At 52.7% G+C, this 25,294-nt stretch overlaps 9 protein-coding genes across 9 annotated transcripts; 5 read left to right on the forward strand and 4 right to left on the reverse strand.

Moving 5' to 3' along the window:
* Positions 1 to 1,119: 1,119 nt before the first annotated feature.
* PODANS_1_7860 (uncharacterized protein) lies at positions 1,120 to 3,507 on the reverse strand (the record flags this gene model as incomplete). Its single annotated transcript, XM_001912973.1, has 3 exons — positions 1,120 to 1,562; positions 1,623 to 2,576; positions 2,643 to 3,507. Coding segments are annotated over 3 exons (2,262 nt in total), but the record flags the coding sequence as incomplete, so codon positions are not given.
* A 1,378-nt stretch (positions 3,508 to 4,885) lies between these two features.
* Positions 4,886 to 6,603, forward strand: PODANS_1_7870 (uncharacterized protein; the record flags this gene model as incomplete). Its single annotated transcript, XM_001912974.1, has 2 exons — positions 4,886 to 5,820; positions 5,874 to 6,603. The coding sequence occupies 2 exons, from the start codon at positions 4,886 to 4,888 to the stop codon at positions 6,601 to 6,603; spliced, it is 1,665 nt and encodes a 554-aa protein (XP_001913009.1).
* Positions 6,604 to 7,254: 651 nt separating this feature from the next.
* On the forward strand, positions 7,255 to 7,830 carry PODANS_1_7880 (uncharacterized protein; the record flags this gene model as incomplete). Its single annotated transcript, XM_001912975.1, has 1 exon — positions 7,255 to 7,830. One exon carries the CDS (start codon positions 7,255 to 7,257, stop codon positions 7,828 to 7,830), a length of 576 nt encoding a protein of 191 aa, XP_001913010.1.
* A 1,060-nt stretch (positions 7,831 to 8,890) lies between these two features.
* On the reverse strand, positions 8,891 to 9,783 carry PODANS_1_7890 (uncharacterized protein; the record flags this gene model as incomplete). The annotated part of the gene is made up of 4 exons (XM_001912976.1): positions 8,891 to 9,003; positions 9,059 to 9,300; positions 9,351 to 9,657; positions 9,723 to 9,783. 4 exons carry the CDS (start codon positions 9,781 to 9,783, stop codon positions 8,891 to 8,893), a joined length of 723 nt encoding a protein of 240 aa, XP_001913011.1.
* Positions 9,784 to 11,942: 2,159 nt separating this feature from the next.
* Positions 11,943 to 12,783, forward strand: PODANS_1_7895 (uncharacterized protein; the record flags this gene model as incomplete). Its single annotated transcript, XM_001912977.1, has 2 exons — positions 11,943 to 12,064; positions 12,396 to 12,783. The coding sequence occupies 2 exons, from the start codon at positions 11,943 to 11,945 to the stop codon at positions 12,781 to 12,783; spliced, it is 510 nt and encodes a 169-aa protein (XP_001913012.1).
* A 434-nt stretch (positions 12,784 to 13,217) lies between these two features.
* Positions 13,218 to 15,339, reverse strand: PODANS_1_7900 (uncharacterized protein; the record flags this gene model as incomplete). The annotated part of the gene is made up of 2 exons (XM_001912978.1): positions 13,218 to 13,415; positions 13,483 to 15,339. The coding sequence occupies 2 exons, from the start codon at positions 15,337 to 15,339 to the stop codon at positions 13,218 to 13,220; spliced, it is 2,055 nt and encodes a 684-aa protein (XP_001913013.1).
* An 885-nt stretch (positions 15,340 to 16,224) lies between these two features.
* PODANS_1_7910 (uncharacterized protein) lies at positions 16,225 to 16,775 on the forward strand (the record flags this gene model as incomplete). Its single annotated transcript, XM_001912979.1, has 2 exons — positions 16,225 to 16,300; positions 16,366 to 16,775. The coding sequence occupies 2 exons, from the start codon at positions 16,225 to 16,227 to the stop codon at positions 16,773 to 16,775; spliced, it is 486 nt and encodes a 161-aa protein (XP_001913014.1).
* Positions 16,776 to 16,879: 104 nt separating this feature from the next.
* Positions 16,880 to 17,971, forward strand: PODANS_1_7920 (uncharacterized protein; the record flags this gene model as incomplete). Its single annotated transcript, XM_001912980.1, has 2 exons — positions 16,880 to 17,203; positions 17,261 to 17,971. Coding segments are annotated over 2 exons (1,035 nt in total), but the record flags the coding sequence as incomplete, so codon positions are not given.
* Positions 17,972 to 18,529: 558 nt separating this feature from the next.
* Positions 18,530 to 20,176, reverse strand: PODANS_1_7930 (uncharacterized protein; the record flags this gene model as incomplete). The annotated part of the gene is made up of 3 exons (XM_001912981.1): positions 18,530 to 18,560; positions 18,623 to 19,609; positions 19,665 to 20,176. 3 exons carry the CDS (start codon positions 20,174 to 20,176, stop codon positions 18,530 to 18,532), a joined length of 1,530 nt encoding a protein of 509 aa, XP_001913016.1.
* Positions 20,177 to 25,294: the final 5,118 nt, after the last annotated feature.

The following is a 25,294-nucleotide window of genomic DNA, read 5'->3' on the forward strand; positions in this document are numbered from 1 at the left end:
GCCTTTTTGTTTGTTGGAGGCATGCGCGTGTATCTATATATCCATTTAGCTGGCGAGCATAAGGAGGACTGAGGTTCTTGTTTTTTGGGTAAGGTAGTTGGTTGGGTTTGAAGAGGTTGAAGAGCAAAGCACAGGAATCTGACATTCAACAACTTCGTTTGAACTACTCATATTTTCATTATATGCGTGTCCGTCATTGAAAACACCTCAAAGAAGAGAGACTATCGGGGGCGAGCTTACTAACTGAATATCTCGAGTATGGAACACGGTAATCAAGGGGCAACCCCACCAGGGCCAGTAGTCAGACTGGCTGTATCTCTCTGAACCAGGCGTCAAACTTGTCGGTTTCCATTAGCAAACAACCAACCCTCTTCCCCTTCTCCTGACCAAAGCAGCATGACTCACATCCATCTCCAACATTGCCCAGTTTGTGAGGGGAAAAAATCAAAAAAATCAGCAGGAACACTCCCAACACGAGAACAGTCAAGTGACACCATCACCACCCTTCCCAACTAAAAAGTTATGAGAAATGATGTTACCCTCCGTAAAGGAGGTCTTGTATAATCCTACCCTACTTGTACTACCACCCAAATATCACACAAACATCTTGCCACTTCTATGGATAGAAACAGTCAACTGTAGCCGCTATCTAATATAATATTATGAATCTCCCTTCTGCCTGTCTGGCTGTCCCATCACTATGCACTCGCACCCATAATGTAAACTTTTTTGTTGATTCACCTGGGTGTCTCGCTGAGAAAAAATGACAAACTAATAACTGAACAGCAGTGACTAGAACAAGGGCCTCGGCCACCAGTGATAGGAAATATGAAAACTGATACAAAACTCCAAGAATCAGAAAACCCATCTCCTTTCCTCCATCCCATCCCATCATCCCTTGCAGAACAGATATCAAAAGCAGACATTTGTTGGCCGACACGCCAACCATGTAGAGATATAAACCCAACCCTGAAAACTCCTTGTAAAAACATATATGAAAACGCGATCAGACATGATCCACACCTGCGCTGTGCTGTTCGTCCGAACCCTCTGTGTAATCCCACACCTAAAATATTAAGCATATCCTCATTCCTTCCATCCCATCTCTGGCCTAGTAGCTTACTTTGCCCCGTTAGCCTTCCCCTTCGCCTTCGGTTTGTTGGTAATATCATTCACGGAATACCGGCTATCACCGTCATCCCCAAAAAGCACTTGGTCGCCCTTTCCTCCTAGTTGGGAAAACTCATCCGGGCCTCTGGCATCGTCTGGTCTGGGCTCTTTCTTGGGTGTGGTTTCTGGGTTCTTGGTATAGACCTTGACGTCGGGCTTGTCGCCCCCTGGGATCTCGTTGACAACTTGAACAGTGTTAATCGAGGCTAACAATGTCCGCTCTCTCTGGACACCGCGGCGCGTAACATCCAAGCCCTGGATGCCGCTGACAAGACCATTAGTGCTGTCATTGACACCAGGTGTCTTCATTGTCATCCAGGGATGAGCCAGGCACTGATCTACTGTGAAACGCTTCTCTGGGTTGACGACTAGCATGGAGTCGATGAGATCCACTACACAGTTGTTAGTCCATCCTGTCCAACTATTTGTAATACAGGGAAATGGCTACTTACAAGCAGGATCACCAACTGGGTCCCAGTAGGGTGATGGGTAGTCGAATTTCCCTTTCCTGATCTGCTCAGACAGCGAGTATGGGAATGCAGCACTGGTGAGTTCGTCCGAAAATGGGGGGAAGCCGCACAGGCAGATATAAAGCACCACACCTAGTGACCAGATGTCAACAGCCTTGGTGTACTTGCGGTTCCGGGTATCTGCTAGGATCTCTGGTGCCACATAGCTAGGCGTCCCACAGAGTGTTGTCGTGAAAGATTCCTCTCCGATGATCTTGGCCAACCCAAAATCTGCCAACTTGACGTGCAAGTCACGGTCCACCAAAAGAATGTTCTCTGGCTTGATGTCTCTGTGCACAATGTTCCGATCGTGCAAATACTTGACACCCTGAAACAATTGGGTGAACAGCTTCCGGCATTCGGACTCGCTCAGTTTCTGCTTCTTCACAATGTAGTTGAACAGCTCTCCTTCCGGCGCAAGCTCCAGCACCAGATAGACGGCATTGGGTTCGTTGAAGGTGTCCTTGAGGCATAGAACATTCGGGTGGCTAACACCCATGAGCATCGCAATTTCTTGCTGGAGGCCTTCGTTTTTCGATCGCTCTTCCACCCCTGGCGTCTTGGTGAAGACTTTGACAGCATAGCGCTGCCCTGTGGATTTCTCAATGCAGAGATATACTTCGGCAAAATGGCCCTTTCCCAGCTTCTCGATGGGCGTGTATTGCTGTAAGAAGGCATTGGCATGTCGGTTTTTGGGATACCGGAAAATGAACCTGGCCTTGTCCATGACAGCAATTTCGTCATACTCCTTAAGCTCACGCCGTTGGTTCCGCCCAACGAGCTGATCATTGACGTATGTGCCATTGCTGGAAAGATCCTCGATAATCACAACTGTGTCGTTTCCCTTGTGTTCCGTAAACAAAAGACAATGACGGTTCGAAACTATCGGATCATCAACTTGGATGTCTACTGACTGTCAGTCTTACCGCCTTCCACAGTAGTAACTGTGCGTTGGAAACCTACCGCATTCGGGGTGTCTCCCAATGAGATAACCGCCAGAGGAGAGCCCTTTCCCTGACTTCTGCTTCTGATCGAAAGCCTCCTGCTCTTTGAGAAGAGCCCCCCTGCCTTTTCTAGCAGGCTGTTTTGCCCCGGAGACGGCGCCGGCCACGGTTTCTGAAGGAGGGCAAGACCCTCTCTTCCTCATCACCACACAGGTGCCTCCGTAACGGGTGTCCATAGGAAGTAGGTATCCCCAGACCCCTTCCTTTACCTCATCTTCCACCTCATCGGAGAGCGGTGCGTTGGGGTCTACGTGTGTCTGACTGAACGCTTGCGTGTCCTGGGGAGGAGAACTGAGGGCCGCCACTTGAGAATGCATGTACTCGTCGCGACGCTGGGAGACGCGGCCCTCTGAAGGTGTCGCCGTGGCTTCCTTGGCAAACTCATCGGTTCCTTCGCTCGTCAAATGTGTCACCGGTGATGGAAGATGCTGTTTGTTGATGACTGGTGTCTTGACCAGGTCGTTGTCGGTGCGCTGCGAGAGTCGCTCGGACCGGCGGGGCTTCTTGAATGATTCAGAGGGGGCATCGTCGCCCGTAGAGCCCTGAAGGAGAAGAGAGATTAATCGGCGGAACATGTCGATGTATGACAGTGACGCCATAGAAGAAGAGGGTACATACAGCGCGACCTCGCTTGAGCTGACTGGCCTCAGATCGTGGAGCCATGACGGCGTGGGCTGTATATGAGCCTGTAATAGTGTGATTAAGTAGCAGGTGCGACAGTCGTTAAATAGGCAGACAGCCAAATGGGGTCGACTGGGCGGGTGAGCTAGGTAATGGATGTCAGGAAGGAATGGTGTGCACGTTGTGGTTCCTGCCTCAAGAAATCATAGCATCACTCGCGGGAGCTTGGTAAGGAACGAACCGCGCCTCAGCGCCTCAGCGGCCTCTTGGTGTACACAGTGCGCTAGGCTCCAATGAGCACCTCCAATCGCCGGCTGACTCAAGGGACCGGGGTCTACGATCGTCGAGGGTGGACAAAATAACAAGTATCGCCAGTTCCTAAAGACGTCAAGCAATGGTCGAAAGTTCTTGTACAACTGTCGTGAGGTGTCAAGCGTAGCTGAAAGGGCGTGAAGAGATAGGTTAAGGGCATCGCGCGGCAAGTGTTGGAAGACATTTATTTGAAAGGCATTGAAAAAGGTCTGCCTAGCGTTGGAAGATGGTAGGTTGAAGATGCCAAGGCGCTAAAGGACCGTTGAAAGGCTTCGAGAGTAAGGGAAATGCCTTCGAAATGGTCCATCAAGCTTGTTCAAGGCAGTTGGAAGGTGGCTCCGTCGAGAAATTGCGAGAGAGCACACACCTCATTGCGGCAGTTCCCAATTTCTTGTCCACAGTCAACACTTGCAGTGGGCTTTCGAATGACCCGCCGCAACCAGGATGCTTAGCTGATGCAGGGGCTGACACCGAGGGCGTGCCGTTGTCTTGCCGTAGGGCTGGTCATGTCCAGATCTCTGGGGTCAAGTGGGCTTCGCACTGAAAGTTTGATGTGACTCCTTTGGACTGTCAGCTGTTGCCTTTGATGTTGATTTTTCAAGATTTTCTGAGACTTCAAGACCCAAATCCCAAAGTCTGCTCGCCCAGCAACCCCTTCTTCTGACCCTTTATTCTCGGTCAACAGCACCTCGTGGCTTTTCTTGAGGGCCAGTCAGCGTGGGAGACCCGCCCCTTTAAGCGGCAGACCGGCAGCTGTCAAGCTCCGCCTCTGCAAAGAAACCAGCTCGTGGCTTGACTTACACCAAATGTGGCGCAAGGAAGCCCCGTTCCACTTCATAATGTCGGTCGAGGCAGGGTTGACATCTGGAGCTCAGCAGTTCGAAGCGGTTGGTATTTTTGCATGAGAACTTGTCGACTTTTATTCCCTGATCCTGCGAAGAGATAGTTACTGAGGCTTGGGAGAGTTATAGTGCTGGTGATCCCTTCAGAATACCATTAGTGTTTGCTGATATCATCGATGGCCAGTTTTGAGCCTGATGTTTCTGGCCAGCATCTCACGCTGTTGGCTGGAGTTGTCGCTGAAGAAGGAGCTATTGTTGCGCCCACTATTGTCGCCATGCTATTGTTGACAAAAGTGACTTCAAGTGAAAGCTCAGGCTGGCGATACTGCCCCGCCTTCTACTACAAGACTAGCGCCTCTCGCTTAACTATCTTCTTATCGCCTAGCGCCATTTTCACGTGATTTATCGCCCACAGATCCAGAGAAAAATGGCATTGAATGCGGGGCAACAAGATTCTGCCGCCTCAGGGTTTGACAAGGCGAAAGCAGCAGAGGGCCAGGAATCGACAAAGAAAGTGCTCCCACCAGTCCGAACCCTCCCGTCGGGCCCCCTACCGCCCTACGAGTCTCTGGATGCGATTTCTCCGCCAGCAATACCAGAAGATTTTCACGATATCGGTCGGTCCAAGCCCCTCTCTGACCTCCATTCCGACCGTACCCCATCCGATTTGAGCGACTACTCGGACCACAACACTACCAAGTACACCGACTCGGTCGTCAAAGGCGCCGCACTTTTTCTCGAATTTTACGGCTTATCCTACACCCCCCACGCCGACAACACCGCGAGAATGGCTTCCCCTCAGCTGATTTTTGTCGATGGCACCTTCGCCGAGCTGGCCCAGGAGATGGCCGACTACATCCAGGCCAACTCGGCCAAGACTGAACATGCCGTCCAGGTTGGCGACGAGGTCAGACCCCTGTTGGAGAAGGAGAAGAACGAGGATGCTCTCGAGGCTATCGTCAAGGCCTCCGGCGTATTGAATACGGTTCCCGAAAAGGAGTTCACTGGTGCCATCAACCTCCTTATCCACCTTGTCCTCCAGTCCAACGAGCCCAAGAGACATCTTCCTGCTGTCTGCAGCAACCTTCTCAAGCCCATCACATCCTCGCCAAGCCACGGCTTCACCCTTGCCGCGAGCGCCCTCAGCACCATCTTCAACCTCCTGGATAAGACGAACCCTGTCCGGTACAATGTTTTCTTGCAGATCATCCGCTTCATTCGCCAACACGGCCAGTACGAGCTTCTCAAGCCCCGGTTAAAGAACTTGGAGGCGTGGTTTGCCGATTGGGAGACCAACGCGGAGGATCAGCGCAAGCTCTATATCGATGTGGCTGATGCCGCTGCTGAGGCTGGCGATGATGAGTGAGTATCAACAGGAGCCATGCCAAAAGATTACTGGCTAACTAAATTTTCAGGGAGTCATACCACTACATTCTGAAGGCCCTCTCCACCTTTGAGCGCGAGGAAGCCGAGGGCGAGGAGGCCCAGAAGTATTCTCTCAAGGCTCTCAAGATGGCCATTTCTTCCCCCACCCGGTTCGACTTCCAGGATCTCCGTGCCCTCCCAAGCGTTCAGGCGCTTAGCGACTCTCAGCCCGTCTACTCTCAGCTTCTCGACATCTTCACTGAGCAAGATCTTGAGGACTACAACGACTTCAGAGAGGAGCACGAGGGTTGGATCGAGAAGGAGAAGCTTGACCACGAGAAGCTGCAGCGCAAGATGCGCCTGCTTACTTTCGCCAGTCTCGCCGCCAGCACGCCCAACCGCGAGATCCCGTACGCCAACATCGCTAAGGCTCTCCAGATCCCCTCTGAGGACGTTGAGATGTGGACAATCGATGTTGTCCGCGCCAAGCTTGTCGAGGGCAGACTGTCTCAGAAGCAAAAGGTCTTCCTTGTCCACAGAACCACCTACCGTGTTTTCGGTGAGAAGCAGTGGCGCGAGTTGGGCACGAGAATCGACCAATTCAAGCTGGTTGTTGACCGTCTCACCAGCACTGTGCGCAGGGCCCAGGCTGAGGTTGAGCAGGCGAGGAAGGCCGAGGAGGAGCAGCTTGCTAAGAAGCTCGCTGGCGCTGGTATCAGCAGTGGTAACCCGGGCGACCGTCGCCGCCAGCCAAGGCAGCGGACGGATGATGATGATTGAACGCGTGCACAGTTTTCGGGACATTTCGGGATATGAGGTGGCATCAGGGACATGGCATATGATCTCTCCTTGGGGCGACCTAGAGTAATTAACTTGGTTTGGCCCTTTCTGGCGTTGAGAACCAAAATGGCTGGGCGGGGTTTATATCTAGACTCCTTTTTAAACGGGTTGCTTTTATTACATCCACGCGAGTAGATATCCAGGGTCCCATAAAATTCATCACTTTGGCTGCAAAACAACGGGTTGGGCTGGGATTAGAGGGCGTGCTGAGTGACATGGACATAGCGATTCCCTGCGTTGCGGCGTTGCATATTTAAACAATCATAGTTCAGAGTTGATTCCTCTCATGTGAAGAGTGATCGGTACCTACTTGAGCATCGTGTGCCACTGCAGCTGCGGTCAATATGTTCCTGTAGAGGACATAATCTCTTCTACGTCTCTACTATAGACTTTTCAACTTCGTATCCATGGCTTTGAAGACACAGTAGAGAGGCACGTGATTCTGTGAATATTTCTCACTCATGGTTGCTCATCTCATCACTCTTTCAACTACATCGTCAACTCAAGTCTACCTCAACTCACCACCGCCACCGAACATCAATACCATCACCTCCATTTTACCACAATATTCACTGTTTTACGCCCCCCCAAATGGACACACCACCACCACGAAACCACTACACCACCCTCTCCCTCCCCCCCTCCCTCTTCTCCAGCGGCCTCACCCCCGAAGAGATAAAACAAACCCTCAAGAAATCCTACCGCCGCGCCCTGCTGGCTCACCACCCGGATAAATCAACCACCTCCTCCCCATCAGTGACGATAGACGAAATAACACTAGCCTACACCACTCTCTCCACCCCCTCCCTCCGCCAAGCCCACGATCTATCCCTCTCCTCCTCGGGTTCTGGCCCAGCAGCGCTAGGGAGACATAAACTCCAAACCGGAATCGAAACAATCGACTTGGACGACCTCACTCATCATGAAGGGGAGGAGGAAGATGAGTGGTACAAACCCTGCCGGTGCGGCAACCCCAAAGGATTCCTAGTTCACGAATCAGATCTCGAAGAGGCGGCAAATGGAGGGTTGGAAGAGGTTGTCGTCGGCTGTCAGGATTGCAGTTTGTGGCTCAGGGTTGTCTTTGGTGTTGTTGTTCAAGATCAAGATCAGGAGGGGGAGACTCCAGAACAGAAAAAGGGGGAGACACCTGCTGCGGAGAGGAGGTGATACTACGGAATGGGCGGAATAGACGGGTGGGCAATTACCCATTTGACACGCACACATAATACATCATTCTCGAAAAGACAGAGATTCTGCAACTCTGATAAACAAACTGGCTGGTCATGCAATGATGCCTTTTCTTTGTACCCGAGTTTCCAAACTCTATAGCTGGCATTGTATAGTTGGCGGTGATGAGTAGGGCACCGGGTTATACTTAACCTCACGTACGTCTTTGAACGGAACAGGGAACAGCCTGTGGAGTCTCAAGATGTCGGAGTCCTCCAGAATGTCACCTATCAATATCACAGCGAAGGCCATCTCTGGACTCATCACAAATAGGTGAGATGAAAGCCGAGTCTCAAGACCCACCCAAAGTTGAGAGCATGCAGCTGGCTACGTCACTCGCTCTTTTCGAGTCAGGGGTGGAGGATCTCAATGTTGATCTGGATCTCCAGCTAGATCACCAAGATGTCTCAGGGCCTCGTTGTGATCCACTAAGGAAGGACACCAAAGAATGCAAGCAAAACACCGTCACGAGGAAAGCAATCACTTGGGTATATCAGAATCTATAGGGCAACCTAAGGGTGCAAAAGACTGCCGATTACAAGCCAAGTATAAAAAGTACTGCCGTGTGGGGGAAGGGGTTTTGGATTTTCTTGTCCAGACGGTCTTCCCGTCTCGAAGAGTCTAAAAGGCAAGCAGGGTGAGAAAGGAAAAGCAAAACCCTCCGTGTATGCTGCGCTCTAGCCCTCAAGGTACCGCGAATCACCGCCTCATACAAGTCCTCCTAAGTCTGTATTTTGCCTAAACACATGCAACGACCCGAGAGCATCTCCAGTCCGCACTCCAAAGACACCGTTTCCGCCGAGGGGATTCACCAACGATAAACCAGGGTTATCACTATCAAGAGACAAAGAAAACAAACGACAAATTTTACTCGGCAGGCTTGGGAGCCTCCTCGGCCGGGGCATCGGCAGGCTTGGGCGCCTCCTCAGCGGCCGGGGCATCAGCAGCGGCAGCAGGAGGCTCGGCCTCGGATGAGGTCCAGAGAGTCTGCACATAATCGTTAGCACGTCGCACCGCCTCGTCTAGATCGGACTGCACATACCAAATTGTCGCGGAGCAGCTGCATGATAAGGGTGCTGTCCTTGTAGCTCTCCTCGCTCAAGGTGTCGAGCTCTGTAGTCAACATCGTCAGTACCTATACCTCCTTGCTTACTTTGACCCTACGTACCGGCGATGGCATCATCGAACGCCTGCTTGGCGAGATGGCAAGCCTGGTCGGGAGCGTTCAAGATCTCATAGTAGAACACGGAGAAGTTGAGGGCAAGACCAAGACGGATGGGGTGAGTGGGAGGAAGCTCGGTCTGGGCAACCTCGGTGGCAGCCTTGTAGGCGTCGAGGGACTTGTCGGCGGAATCCTTGCGCTTGTCGCCAACGGCGAACTCGGCGAGGTAACGATGGTAGTCACCCTTCCTGTGCGATTGTTAGAGGCATACAAAAGCCGAGAATCGAGGGGCACGAACATCTTGTGGTAAAAGACCTTGGACTCGCCAGTCTTGGCGGAAGGAATGAGGTGCTTGTCGAGAACGGAGAGGATGTCCTCGCAGATCTTGGCCAGCTCGGCCTCAATCTTCTGGCGGTACTCCTTGATAAGGCCGACCTGGGTAGAGTTGCCCTTGGACTCCTCCTTCTGCTCAATCGAGGTGACAATTCTCCACGAAGCGCGTCTAGCACCAATGACATTCTTGTAGGCGACGGACAGAAGGTTCCTCTCCTCAACGGTGAGGTCACGGTCCTCGGAGGCAACGATCTTCATGTTCTCAACCATCTCTGTTGGGCGTCAAATCGTCAGAATGCGACCCTGCAAACGCCCAAAATCATCTTGACAAACGTACCCTCATAGCGCTCAGCCTGCTCGGCGAGCTTGGCGAGGTAGACAGCATCTTCATGACCCATTTTGTCGGTTTTGATGATTATCTGTGTAAGTTGAGTGGTAAGTTAGCGCGCGTTGGTTCAGAGACTGTCCAAGGCAGCAGGGCAATGTAGGTAATCGGTGAGCTCCGCCTTCGAGGGTGAATGTGTGTTGAATGTCGGTCGTGATGGGCAAGTGCGGGCGAACAAGGAAGAATTGTAAAATAATGGCAGGAAGCAAGTGTCGGTCGTTCTGGACAATCTCAACAGGCTTGCGATAGGCATGCGATTGCGCAAGCACCGTGCTGACTTCATGGCTTGGGCAAGCAAAGGATGCTCCCCGCTCTCGGTGGGGCATGCGCAGCGCAGCCCTGTCCAGGCCTTGGGCGTCGTTCGTGTGTTGGCCGCCGAAAAGGGGCAATTGAAGATGCCATGAGCTCGCCGCGTCCAGGAGCCCTCTCTCGATGCCGTCTTCCACAACTCATCGTCCAGAGGAGGCATATGGTCGCAGTGGCGATGACGACAGAGGGGCCAGGTTTTGGTGTTGCAGCGGTGCAGCTGGTAGATGCAGCGGAGGCGGATGGGGGGGGGGAGACGGGGGGACGGGGACGGCAATGCTGCAGACTCACCTTCGGTAGAACTAAGGAATCGAGTAATGTGTGTTGTTCTGGGGAGAGCGCAGAGTTCGCGGAGCGAGGTTCGTGAGTAGAAAGTTGGTGGACAGTGGACGATGTCTAACGTCTGAAGGTTTGGGGATGAAGGGTGGAAATGAGTAGAGTCACCGGTTTTGGATGCAAAGTTGGAAATGAGGGAAGGGGCAAGGCGGAAAGCACCAGCGACAACCACAAGGCGAGCGGGATGCCGTGGGTGGGCTGGCCTGGACGGGGTGACGACCAGTGAAATTTGGGTGGGCGAAGGGGCCTGTGCAAAAGCCCCTCTGCCCCCCCCCCCTTGTCCACTCCTGTTTAGGACCCGATTACCACCCGATGGAAAGATCAACACGTGACAAGTCAAACGACGCGCCAGGCCCAAGTACGTCACTGCTTTGACTTGACTGGCATCAGCCAGCGCCAACTTGCGACATTCAGGAGTGGCGTCTCTGAAACTTGCTGCCTTGTCCCAATCCTAATGTCAAGACACATCGCCATAAAAAGAAACACCGAGCCACATCCCATCAGAGAAGTCCCAGTCCAGCATCACCCTCCAACCCCCAACATAGACAAACCCCCAAGGTTTATTTGCTCTTACCTACAGTTTATTATGGCGGTCAGGCATATGCCAACACACAGAGGGGTCGGGCAGCCAGTTCCACCGACCACTACCTGGCATCGGTTAAGACAGATTTCTAGAACGTTCAGCAGTCAAATCGTGATCCTATATATCAGATTGGGACCCTTCACATTCCTAGGTCGGCTCCTACACGACTGCAATGCTTGCTCGGAATGAATTGCAAATATGGCTCAGAATATCAACGCCGATGAAACAAGCGAATCCTTTTTGTCATTGCTAACTTGATCTATCTCAGCCTTGCCTGGGGTGCTTTGGGCATTGGAGATAGGACTATCGAGAGTGGCTATGTAGAATGATTAAGCAAGCCACAGTATGTTGACTCTCACGAGCCAAGGCCGAGAACACTTCCCATACGACCTGAACCCAGCCAGTGTTCTAGAGCTATTCTATCGGTGCCAACATGAGAGGTTGAGAAACTGAGGAGATACAAACTGCGGGGCAACGGGTATCCCCGCAAAATGAACATCAAAGCTCCGTTGCCTGTCAACAACAGTGTCTGCCGCTCATCAGTGGGGTGATTGCCTCAGGCCACCCCGTCATAGCCGATACGAACAAGGTGGGCTGTACAAAACAGTGGGGCCATCAACCTCGAACCCGCCGTCTTGTCCCGCTTCGACGGAAGCTTTGACGTCCACTCGACCTGCTGGGAACTCCCGAAGGTAGAAAAGCTCTCCACTTCCTCTTTGAAGCTTACCTGCTCAAACTTGTGATCAGACCATCGGTTCTCCCCAGAACTACTCCGTCATCTCAAGAAACTGAAAACAATTGTTCCCAGTTGTAAGATCCTCCTCTCTCTCTCTCTCCCTCTCCCAGTCATTGAACAAATCACCGGCATATAATATTCAAGACCAATTGCAATCTGCTGACACCTTTCTTTCTAACTCTCAAAGACGACCCCCACAACACCAATCACAATGCTTCGCACATCATTCACCAAGGTCGCCCGCCCGGCGCTCTTCTCCCGCTCGTTCGCGATTACCTCGCGCGCCATGGCTGCTGGTGACACCGGCGCTCCCCCCAAGACCGGCGGCCAGGGGTACGTTCATCTTCCTTCTACCTCAATAACATAATGACGCACCCGGCCCCTCCAACAATCACGAAGGAATACAGACACGAGGTTATGCCGGAGCTCGCGGGGGGAAGAGAGGAGCTCTACGGATGAGGATTTAGAGCAAAGCAGGGTCATGACATCAACCTCCCTAGCTCCCTGGCCCGAGCCGAAGCTCCCTCCCCCTCTGCAGCCAGGTGTATCCCGGCGGCCACTCCGGCTCAGGCATACCCCTCCTATTTGTCTCCAAACTACCACGCATATCAATCACAAAAACCAGGGAAGAATACATAATCAGCTAACATCGTAAACGAAACAGTGATGCCTTCCAGCGCCGCGAGAAGGCCCAGGAGGACTTTGCCATCCGCCAGCGCGAGAAGGAGAAGCTCATCGCCCTCAGACAAAAGCTCAGGGAGCAGCAGGACCACCTCCAGAAGCTCTCTGACCACATGTCAGTAGTCAGGCTCTATTATACCCTTGAACTCCCTGTACTGATGTATTCAAAAACAGCGACGAGATCACCAAGGAGCAGGGTGGCGAGCACAACTAAATATTTATCTACAAGGTTAATAACCACGCGCTCTTCTCGGCTTGGCTGTCAAACTCCAATTTGCCCAGCCACATCATCACTCAATGAAATCATGGCACCAACCATGAACAACAGCCAGGAAAGAAAGAGGAGAGAGAATAGGAAGATAATGAGTTGACATGAATTGTGAACTCAGTTGTACGAGTACATAGCCTTTTTTTCTGCTCTTGACTTTGTCTACCTGCTTGATTTTGCGATCAGCACGGCCTTGTCTTTGCACGCAAATTCGAAAAAAAGCAGACGTGAACAAATCTACAAATCACTTATCTCTGCCAAAGGCCCAGTGATACCCTCAATCTTGTTAGCTACCAAAGCTACCGGTATCAAAAAAATCTAACAAAACTTTCCATTTAACAAAAAACTCCCTCACACAAAACCCTCAACACCCATCCACCCACCCACTCCAAATGATACCCATCATTTGTGTTGTTGTTGTTGTTGTTTGTTGACCGCTAATACTCCGGGGCAACTTTTCCACCCCCCTTCCTGTCGAGGACTGATTACATATTTCCATCATCTCCCCGCCATTCCTTCAACCCCATCATGATGATTTTACTTGAAACCGCCCCCCCGATAGGACCGATAAAAGCTCTCGGCAGCATTGCTCTCCGTCTCCTTGACACTCCCACCGCCCATATTCCCCGTCGTCTTCTGCGCGGCCTGGACCTTGGCCTGGAGAGCCTTGGCGTTGGTGTCGATCCACTGCAGTTGCGTCAAGTGGCTGTTCAAGACGCGGACAATCTGAGAGAGCTACACAATTCAAAAGACATCAGTAAACCATCAGCAGACAAGGGGTTATACACAGAACAAAACATACCGGATCATCACTCATCCCTCCCCTCCCCAAACTCCCACTCATGTCATTAATCTCCTTGATCATCTTTGTCAAATCCTTGCCCATATCGTCCAGCCGATCCGTCAGCTTCTCCGCCAGCTTGTACGTTCTCTCCCTCTCCTGATCCGGCCCCGTGATCTGCTCCTCCCGCGCCAAATTCACCCCCTGCTTGGCATACAGCTCGTCCAGCTCCTGCTCATACCTGTCCAGCCAGGCCCCCAGCTCCTCCTGCTGGCTCTCCACCCCCTGGAGCTGACGCTCAATCTCGTTGCTGGCGCGCTCCGCTTCGTGGGTGGAGTTGAACAGGCGCTGGATCTTCTCGCCGTTTTCGACGAGCATGCGATCCCACTCCGAGACCTTGTTGGCTTGCTCTTTGAATTCCTTTTGGTATTTGGACAGGTCTGTCGCCCAGCGGGTGATGATCTCGTCCATGGTCTTGTTCTTGAGACGGGGGAGCTGGGAGGTGGGGCCGAGGGTGGAAGCTGTGAGGTTGGCGGCTGTCTGGGCTGGGTTGGAGGGTGTGAGGCCGGGGGTGGTGGTCGTGGTTGTAGCCGCGGGCTTGGGTCCGAAGAGACCTCCAGCTGCGGGAGCGGAGGAAGTAGCAGCAGCTGTGGTGGCAGCAGGCGCTGTGGTGCCTGCCGCGGGAGCTCCGAAGAGACCCCCGGTTGCCGGGGCCGTGGTAGCGGCTGGTGTGGCGGAGGTAGTAGCCGCCGAGGTGGTCGCCGGGGTTCCCGTTCCGAACAGAGTGCCGGCTGGCTTGGAAGCACCCGCTGGGGCCGTAGTAGTAGCAGCTCCAGCACCAAAGAGACCCTCGGCCGCTGGGGCCGTAGTGACAGCAGCAGTTGTCGCGGCGGGAGCAGTAGTTGCAGCAGGGTTTGAGAAAAGACCACCAGCTGCCGGTGTCGAAGCAGCAGGGGCGGTGGTGGCAGGAGCTGCAGTGGTAGCCGGCTTGGGTGCAAAGAGATTGCTGGCCGCCGGGGCGGTTGTTGCACCAAATAGGCCCCCGGCGGCCGGGGCAGTAACAGCAGGCTTTGTCGTGGTATTAGCCGTCGAGAACAAACTACCGGCTGCTGGCTTCGCGGCATCCGCTGGAGGAGCGCCGGCTGGGGTAGTTGAGCCTAATCCACCGGCGGCGGCACCACCGAACAATGGCTTAGCGGGAGTTGATGTAGCACCAGCACCTGTGGCCCCCGCAAACAGACTTCCTCCACTGCCGCCGGCACCTGCAAACAGTGAGCTACCGGCTGGTTTCGCGGCGGCGGCAGTCGTTGGTGTGGTCGACGCACCCCCAAACAAACCCCCAGCAGCCGTTGTTGGTGTCCCTATAGTCGTGCCAGAGGCGGCAGGAGCAGCACCTCCAAAAAGCGGCTTCGCTGGAGCGGCAGCAGTTGCACTGTTAAACAGGGACGATGGAGCTGCTGTCGTGGCGGCCGGGGCAGCAGTCGAAGCACCTCCAAACATCGCCCCAGTAGTTCCAGTCGTCCCTGTTGTCCCAGCAGGCTTGGCGAATAAACTGCCTCCTGCTGAAGCCCCAGCACCCCCTCCAAACAGGCCTCCTCCGGTGGCAGGCGCTGCAGTCGAGGCTCCGGCGGTGCCAAAAAGACTCCCAGCCGGTTTCGCGGCGCCGGCGGCTGTTGTGTTGCCAAAAAGACTACCGCCGGCTGGTGTGGTCGATCCGGCCGCGGCTGAACTTGAGTTGCCGAAAGAGAATGATGGAGTTCCTGTGGTTCCTGTAGCTCCTGAAGCTGCTCCGAATATGCTACCCCCAGCCGGCGCCGCTGAGGTGTTCGCCGCACCCGAGCCAGCGTTGGATGATGGTGTGCCGAATGTGAAGGACATGTTTACGGTCGTGATGCTTCCGATCGACGATGGCAAGTCTGGGAAAAGGACGGAGTGTTGAGGTTGGCGACTTAGAAGAGAGGCGATAAGAGCTCCAAGCAGCCCAACACAACCCCAGTCGCTTGGAGAGGCAGCTAAGGGAGAGCGCAAAGAGAGCACCCTTTGGTCGCGATGTCGAGCTTTGTTGATGCAATTGGCCTTGTTGATGGAATTCCGAGACGTGCCGCAGCTTTGATCGCAAGAAAGTGGGTTGAGATGTTGCTGTAGCAAAGTCGCTTCGATTGTTGACTTTTCGATGCAGAAGCGCAAAGCAGAGCAGAGCGTCGCGATTGATTGGACTTTTTGGCAGCTGTCGAACCGCGCCAGGAAAAAAGCTCCGTCAGCCTCACCAGTTGCACGCGCCCAAGGTGCCAAGCATCCACCCAACGTTGCACAGAGCACAAGGCTGAGAGTGTGCAATGCCCCACTCTCCTCCCATTCAACTAGTCTAGCGTGTGGGGCACAACCATCTCGAGCTCCGCATTGGATTCCATCGTCCCTCCACACTGCTCAACTCCAGCTCGCAAGTCACTGATCAGCCGACCTGACCTGGCCCCTCCCGATTGTCTTGTCTCTTCAGTTTACAAAAGAACTACGTCCATGTATGCGTACCCAACCTGTTCCAGAACCCTGACCCTGCTTCTGCCGCCACTTAATCGTGCATCAGGAGTGCTACCTCACCACCCTTTTGCGCACAACACAACTCCTGCAGCCTTCAAGGTTCCCCTTCCCCTTTGACCCCTCCCACCCACCTGTCTCTCAGTGAAACCGCCAACCACTAAGAAACCGTTGCTCTTTGAGGGAAAGAACATACATACAATCTTCGTTCTTCTCACAACAGACACGATGTCATCTGAAAGAAGAAACAGCTTGTCGCCTCCTGAGAGGCGTGGCACCGTTGACCCTGGTGCTCATGACCTAGGTACTATTGCCAGACTTCTTTCTACTTCTTACTTGGAAACAATGCGCGAAACTAACTTTTTCCAGCGGAATCCGATTCCGAAGAACATTATTCCGACGCCCAGTCTGGGCCAGTTGGGTCAGCGCCTCCGTCACCCATCCCGAGAACCAGAGTCGAGAGGGTCGATGACAAGCCTGCTTATGGGGAAGTCCCCGGCACCGAGGCTTACAGCAAGAGAGAAGGGGACGCCGAGCCGGACGAGATAGCTATCATCCCCGACCCCCTCGACCCAACACCCGCCGAACCGGAACGTCACGCCCGGTCTCCCACCCCTGGCGGACATCCTATTCCCAAGACAGTGGTGGAGGAGGCACCAGATGCTGAGGGCTCAGTGACACACCCGGAGGTGGAGGAGAGACACAAGTCGGATCCGCATCCGGATGTGACCATCAAGGCTGACGGGAAGAGGGTGGAAGATAATGGTACGGATGCGTAGTTCTTGCCTTTTTTTCTAGCACAGCCAGCCTGCTCTACACGCTTTCACTCTCTTTTCTGTTCTTCTATAGCTCAGCCGGTATTGACGTGTGGTTTTCCTGCGTAGATGCCCCAATATCACCGTCTTTAAGTACTCCTGTGTCGACACGCTCCAGAAGAAAGTCGTCAAATGCCAGTAAAAGACCCGCGCCACTCAGCCCCACGTCACTGGGGCCTTCCGAGGGTGGAGATGATGCGGTGGAGGGCGATGAAGATGATGATGACGACTTTGGGGATGACTTTGACGACTTTGAAGAGGGCGGCAACGACGATGACTTTGGTGACTTTGACGACGGGTTCCAACAAGTCGAGGAGACACCGCCAGCACCTCCTCCACCAGCAGCGGCGCCAGCTCCGGCCCCAGCACCAGCTGCCCCCGCCCTATCATTTGTAAGCCTTCATTGCCCATCCAACCTATATATCATATGCTGACTTTGTCCATCTCAGCCTATACCCACCTTTGACGACCTCGACCCCTCCGAAATCCACACCCTCACCGAGCCCTACCTCTCGGCCCTCTTCCCACCCCCAGACGCCGTCGACCCTCTGCCCTCCCTCTCCAACGAAAACCCCGTCTTCCTCACCCCCCGGTCCGCCTCCCTCTGGTCCCAACTCGTCGCCCCTCCCCCGCTCCAACCCCCAGATTGGATCCGCTCCCGCATCCGCCGGCTCTTCCTGGTCTCCCTCGGCGTGCCGGTAGACCTAGATGAGATCCTGCCCGCCTCCAAGCAAAAGAAACTCGTCCTCCCCTCCCTCCACCGGTCAACATCCAATGGCTCATTCCAATCTGGCGACTCAAGGAGTGTCTCCCGCGTCCGCGCGGCCGCATCGACAACATCGGTCGACTCCCAAGGAAACCTCAAACCCCCCAGGGCGTCAAAGAAACAACCTCAGACATCAGAGGGTGTAGACAGCAAAGAGAAGAGTTTGGATTTGCTAAAGGCAAGGCAGCTGTGCATGACCACCGACGAGGCGATGAACGGGATGACAGACAAGGAGTTGAGGGCGCATGTGGAGAGGTTGGAGAAGATGCAGTTTGAGGCAAAGGACGTGCTGGATTATTGGCAGAAGAAGATGGACGAGAAGATTGGGGATCGGGAGGCGTTTGAGAAGGTGATTGAGAACTTGGTGAAGCATGCTAGGAAGGCTAGGAAGTAGACTGGGAAAGGGGGTTGAACGGAATTACAAGGACAGAAAAAGTGTTGGAAAGGGAAAGGTTACGAAAAGGGCAGAAAGGTTCCAAGCAGGTTACCTTGAGGTTTTTGATTTATTACGGCAGTTACTAGTTAATGAAGGGGGAGAAAAAGGTTGCACAGGAGGCAAAATTATAGAGATAATAGACCAAGTTAGACACACTACTGGACCTTTGAGCGAAGATGCAACTGTTGATCCAGATATCCATGCTTTCTGTCAAACATAAAGTTCTGTTTGCTGGCATGACTTTGAGGACGCCCTTTTCGGAGCTGCATGAATGTCTTTCAACTGTGAAAATACACATGAGCAGTTATTATGTATCGCTACGTATATAAATTCCGAGTGGGCAATTCAGAAAAAAACAGGCAATCCCTTTATTTTCGCTACTCTACCCCAGTCTTGGCATATAAACACCACCACCCCCCCCGCCTCCCTGCCTAACATTTTGTGAACCATGCAGCAAAGAGCAGATGAGAACCCCTCTCATTCTACCGTCATTATCATCAAAATATAGTAGGGTGTTTAAGCGGTGACGGGCTCGACCGTTACGCCACTGTTTGACTCAGTTAGCAAAATATTCATGAAGATCAAGAAAACCAGAGGGGGAAAACTTACGCAGCGATGGTAGCCCAACCAATGAGACGCCAATGCTTCTCGATACGTCTGCTAAGCGCAACCTTCTCGCCAATCTTTGTGCAAGCAGGAGATGTAAGCTGGAGCTTGGCAGCATCCTTCTTGATGGCAACAACCTTGGCACCGGTGGAGGTGGAACCAATGTTGACCATGATAACCTCGTTCTTCGCAAGCTTGTCGACCTTGGCCTGCTTGCCGTCGGCCGTCTTGACACCGAGGAGGCGGCGGAGGAGGTAGAAGTTGACCTCGATCTCACTGTAGATGTCGGGGAGGCGGCCCTTGAGACCGAGGACGAAACCGACAAGACGATCGGCTCTGCAGAGGGTAGGGTCGATGCGGGTACCGACACCAATAAGACCGCCGGGAACGGCGTACTTCAGCTCGTTGGCCTCAGAGTTGAGAGACACAATACGGCTGAAAATGGGCGTGCACTTGAGATCACCCCTCTCGTCGCGAGTAACGATGCCGGGGCGGATCTCAATCTCGTCACCGAGCTTGAGCAGACCGTGAAGAACGGAACCACCAGCAACACCACCCTTAAGCTCCTCAATCTCGGCACCGGGCTTGTTGACGTCGAACGACCGAATGACGATCATGTGGGGGTCCATGGAGAAATCCCTAGGAGGGATGGGGATGGTATTGACGATAGCGTCGTTGATGGCGTCGATGTTGAACTTGAGCTGGGCCGAAATGGGGATAATCGGCGACTTGCCAGCGACTGTGCCTCTGATGAACTTGAGAATAGACTCGTGGTGCTGCTTGGCAGCCTCTTCTCTCATAAGATCGACCTTATTCTGGAGAATGATGATCTTGTCCAACTTCATAATCTCGATGGCGGCCAAATGCTCAGAGGTTTGAGGCTGAGGGCAAGATTCGTTACCGGCAATGAGAAGAAGGGCGGCGTCCATGACGGCGGCACCTGACAACATGGTACTCATGAGAATATCGTGACCGGGGCAATCAACAAAGCTGGTTCTTGTTAGCAACTTTCCTCAGCAGCCGCTCGCCTCTGTGTGATACTTACGAGACATGGCGCAACAGTCTGTAAGTTCCTGTGCAGCCCTCACGCTCGCAAGGAGGGTCAACCTCCTTCTCGCTCTTGTAGCTCCTGTAGCATGTCGGCCTTGGGCATTCTGGGCTATCGCACTTGTAGATCTTGGCGTTGGCATAACCCAGCTTGATGGTAATGTTGCGGATCAGTTCGTTCTTGAAACGAACGGTCTGGACGCCAGAGATGGCCTTGACGACTGTGGACTTTCCGTGAGCGACGTGGCCGATAGTACCGATGTTGATGGTCGCTTGCCGCGCAATAATCTCGGCTGTGAGGGGGGTAAGGCTCTTGATGTCGAGGTCCTTGGGGTCTGTTTGAGGGGGCAGAGGTGGTCTCTGGACAACTGGGGCAGGGGCGCTCTTCTTCAGGGCCGACTTGGGCTTGTCGAGGAGGTCGTTGTCGGAATCATGGATATCGACCTGGGACTCGCCGGAGTCTGAATCCGACTCGGGGATATCGTTACCGAATTTGTCGTTGGCCGACATGGTGATGGCTTCGTTCGGCGGCGGGGTAGTTGGTTTTGGGGTCTTCCTGTGGTTGTTTCGGCGCGCCGGTTTGGTCGCTCGATCAAGTACTCGGCGAAGTTTTCTTTATGAGGGCGACGCGGTGGCTGCGTTGCGTGGTTTGCGGAATTGCCGGTGGAGGAAGATGCCGACCAAAAGCAAAGGGTGGGATATAGTATTTGGAAGAATTTCGTGTGCAGTCATACACATTTGCGACTCATCCTTGCCTTACCACTGGTGGTGCTGCTCTAAACTTTAACCAATAAAGGTTAGCGCCACCTGCCCCACCATGACCGATAAGCCCCGATAAGCCTCCAGATGTGGGACGATTCACTTTGAGCTCACCTCGTGAACAATTAAATGGAGACTGCTCTTGGGTTTTCACATTGGAACTGCCATTATTCTGTCCACAATCTGATACTTTGCTCTCGAGTCTAAACAATGCTAACTGTAAACCTCATAATAGCAAAAAGGGTCTTAACAATAGCAAGGAGACCTGGCACTTCGTCCAGTTCCAATAGCTTCAACTGTACGTTAGCACTGTCAAAGAAACAGAGTTGGCCAGTGTCAAGACCTGTCAAGGACCCGGTTGCAGCTCCCAGCCTATTCACTCATGGATAGGTAGCTATTGTCATCCATCCAATAACCTGAGGCATCACATGCTCCCCTGAGCAAGACTGAAGCTCACAGTCACACAGGATACGGCATGACATCACTTTGGATGTTCAATCCTGTTGAAGTTCTCCTTTCTTTCTTCAGAGTGGCTCTTGGAAATTACCCACATCATTGAAGACTCCAGAAGGCGCGAATATGAGTTTATTCACTTTAACTGGTGACATGGCTGTCACGGAAGCTAAGGGTCAGAAAGTCATGTGGCAGAGATGCACTATTCACCATAACCATAACAGTCACAGGTTCACTTTGCCTTGGTGAGTTCATGACACCGACGCTTCGACTCGAATGATCATGTTTTGAGAACCAATACGTTTGTGGTTATAATGCTATTCTTAGGGGAAAAGGGGCGTATCTTTAGACAAGGACCAGCCATTCCCTGCTTCGTTATATGTGGAATCTGCTGCTCACCACGTGGACCTTCCTTTGCTTTGCGGCTGTTCAACACGGCCGCTGTTGAAGTGATCCCACGTCAAAGTCAACAGCAGACTACCTCTTTAGACGAGTGTGACAACAAAGGCAACTTATCTCGTTTCACCCCTAGAAAGATATCACTGTGAGTCCAACCTCACATCTGCCGAAATTTACAAAGTTGTCCTAGAACGCGAAAAGAAAAGATGCTAAACAATCACAACATTACTTCCAAGGACTGCTCAGTGGTAATACGGAATCCACAGCAATGTGCTGAAAATCAGCGGAGAATTCTGCTATCAGACTAATCATCAAATCAAATCTAGAGGGTCTGTCTGGACTCAGTCGTGAACGGTGGGTCTACTGAGTGCCTCACAGCATCACTTTTCATTTCAGTCCTCACACACGGAAGTTATCTAAGTGAAAAGAACTGGGTATACCATTCAACATTAGCATAGCTTTCACGCTAGATACACAATCTTGCTACGATTATAAGCTTCTTGCCCATGGTATATCACGAAGCCACTTGTCTAAGTCCTCATAGACAAGAGGGTTGCTGGGGCCCTATAAAGATGTCTCAAGTCCTTTCCCTCTATTCAAAGTTATTGCCCTGAATTGTACTGACCTGATATATATCCTCTGCTCTCTCTCCGAACGTGGCTCAGTACTAACATCCTTCCCTGACTCCTCGTCATCACAAGTCACATGTTTCCTCTTGATGTTCAAGCTTGATCACACAGATCCACAAAAAAAGATAAAAAACGCATCAGATGAAGCCAGCCAGTCAGGTAATTCCACAATCATCATTGGCCAGCTCATTCACCACCGTTCAACTTCCACGTGTCGGGCAAAGCTAAGATCAAACCCCAGAAAACCACGAACCCACTGCTGCCTTGCAGAGTCAGTTGAAAGACTAAATACTCCACATACAAAGCTGTCTTTCTTATTGGAAGTGAATGGTCCCATTGCACCAACTAAAAGCCTGGTTATGTTTCATGTTTGAGAAGTGAAGCAGTCATTGGAGGCTATGTCTGCCAGGTTTTGTTGTCATTGCCTAAGCCCAAGGTAGGTACATTTTGCATGTGGGTTTCGTTGTGAGCTGCGTGACATTGAAGGCGACGATCCCATGTGTCATCTCAGTGGTGTTTAACGAGATCGAAGCCGAATCACGGTGAGCTCAAAATAGCTTCAAGATATGAAGGTCATGTGCGTGGTCCTTGTTCAGCCAGCACAGCAACAGTCTAGAACCACATCCCCAAGCCTCTTCAGCTCAGTGGCAGTAGTCTACCAGCGTAACACCACTAACCAGTGATCTAGAAGCACTCCGAGACGATCACTCCCTCGTATGCCCATCTGTAACAGCCGCAAGTCAAGTTTGACATAAACGACCCGCATAAGCCACGAACGACACGCAAACTTCCTTTTCAGCCCTCCCTAGCAAAAGTTTCAGCCCTGAAGCCTCCTATCCACTTGCGACTCCGGGCACACTCTCGGGGGCTGTGGAGAAAAAAGAATGTGACTGGCCATGTGGCCACCTACGGTCAGAGAACAGCGGCATCCGGAAGAAATTCCTAGCGAGGAAGAGGAAGAGGTGTCTGTGATGGGCATATCTCTGCCCTAGTTGTACATAAACTACCGGGTGTAGGACAAACCACCCGTCCACCCACCACTCCAACACCAACCCCGCCCTCAGAACGGAACACAAGCAGGATTACGATAATGGAAAGAATGCAGAGGTCTCTTTTTTCTGGGACACGATTAGCGTGCTCGATGCTATTCATACATCGAAAGGAGCCAGAAAATCAATATTCTTGGTAAGCTAACGGCATAGAAGTGGGCAAATATCGCCCAAGCCAAGGGCTCCCAGCGGGTTCCCAGTGCCACGGCCCTTTCTCGATCCCCCAATCTATCTGGGGCGTCACTAGCGGTCTGATCACGGGTTGCTACCGTTGAGTTCGCAGTTTGCTTCTGCACACACACTAGACTACCTAGCAAGGTCTTTCCATGACTTCATGACAGAAGAAAGTTTTGTAAGAGCCCGATGCCGTGGGGTACCACCTACCTTGGGGCATACAACAGAGAGAGAGCGGGGAAACGAATTGCCAAATCCAGACTGTGTGTGAAAAAAAACGCTTGCTGACGATAATTTTCTCAATCTAAACTGGAATGTTGACTATATAATTAGCAGCGATAGTCTGCGGGAGGGAGGGGTGTGATGGCCAGACTCTTGCAGACTGTCGAGCCCGTTGATGGAACCCGAAGCGCGGTCACCAACATGTGTGTAAGCTGGTGGTGGTGCCCGTTACACAGCGTTGAACCAGGACAAGAAGTCTATATTGATAACCATTATAGACATCCATCGTAAGCACGGTAGTCGGATCTTGCACCAGATGTGGTATGTGGGTTAATTAACATGATGTGGTTCCGCTGCACAACCACCGAGGATTATTGGACTCTTGGGAAAAGAAGTGCAACATTTAGCACCCTAAAAATATGGCAGAGATGGTGGGTAAAAATCCGGTTCTGTATGTGGTGATCATGCACGGGACGAGCACCAGTGACACCTACCGGGACAATTTTGTCCTAATCAGGATTTTTTGCCCATACTCTCAAGGTCTGCCTCGTTGCTGGGAGAATCCGCAGCTGAATTTTGTGTGCCTTTTTCCAAATTGAAGCGAGCTGTTGGCTTGGCTTGTACCTTTCGCCTGCTAGGTGCCAGTATCAGCCTGGAGCATCGTGAGGATGTCGACCGCTAGAAAACTCTCGCTTGCCTCGGTTGAACCGGTTGAATTAAGATGCTGATGTTGGTCCACCATCTTGGGTCTTATGTGAGCAGAGATAACGAGAGATATCCTGGGACGGGCCTTGGGGATGAGGATGGTTTTGATTCATGAAGAGCTGGCCCCGAGACAACGACAACAACGGTTGAAGCCTTCAAAGGCGGGGTCATGATAAAGCTCTATTCGAGGCCCAGGTCGTACATTCCATTCATGTGCCACTCGGTTGACAAAAAGGTCCTTTCTGAAGGCAAAAAAGGTGAAGGCCAGTCGTCGGACTCTTGGAGCTGGCTGGCTGGGCAAGAGGGGACGTCGGCCGCTGTGTGGCACGGCTTACCGCTGAGCTGCATGACCGGCAGAGAGATCACAGAATGCTAGTCGCTGATTGGATGCCTGCTTTCAAGCAATCCGAACCCCACAGGGTTAGACGCAGATCATTGGTGGCAGCAACGGCAGGGGTGGCAGCTGCACGACAGGGGGAGTCCAACCTCAACTCGACGACAGTCACTCTCTTGCCGCCCAACCAGCGACTGTCCCGCCCAGGCCGGCGTCCAACCTCACGCTCTTTCGGCAGAAATGGTCCTGCTCGACCCAGGCCTCCATCCAATAGATTCCAAACACTTGCATATGCGCCAGCCCCGCCCCGGGTTGCGACGACTTTGAGCGCCAAGCACCGCCAGAGAATGAGTCCTCTCTCGTCCCTCTCGCCGTGGAACAGATCGAGCATCACCACCCGCCCGGCCATGTTCCATGAACCCGAGCACATGTTTCTGCAGCCATTGATGGGCCGAGTAGCTTCTGATGACACGGTGAAGAGGCTTCCAAGAACGCTGCTTGTAGCTCTGGGCATTTGCAGTTAAACGGTGGTAGTATTAGTCTTTTTCTCTCACTACTTGTGCTGTTTAAGTCCCAAGCTCCGAGCACTATGCACGCACTTCGGTACCATCACCCATGACACCCCCCAAGGTCCCATTTCCCTCAACCAACAGCGTATTGCTATATTGAGATGCCCCTCTTTGCGAGCTAGGACCAGTGTCCTCCGCTTATCTAGCAGATTTCTCTAGCCTTGATGATCGTCGGGACTCTTCTTCCCTCTTGTCATCCATTGTGAAGTGAGACTCTTCTCCTGTACTTCTTCCTTCCAGGTTTCCTTCTAGACCGCCAGGAACATCAGGAACACGCTCCTGTAGCCAGCATCTGCAACCCACCCGCAGGTCTCTCTTCGGGCCGCCCAGCAAAA

Source organism: Podospora anserina, chromosome 1 (genome assembly GCF_000226545.1).
Source record: "Podospora anserina S mat+ genomic DNA chromosome 1, supercontig 1".
Lineage (NCBI taxonomy): Eukaryota > Fungi > Ascomycota > Sordariomycetes > Sordariales > Podosporaceae > Podospora > Podospora anserina.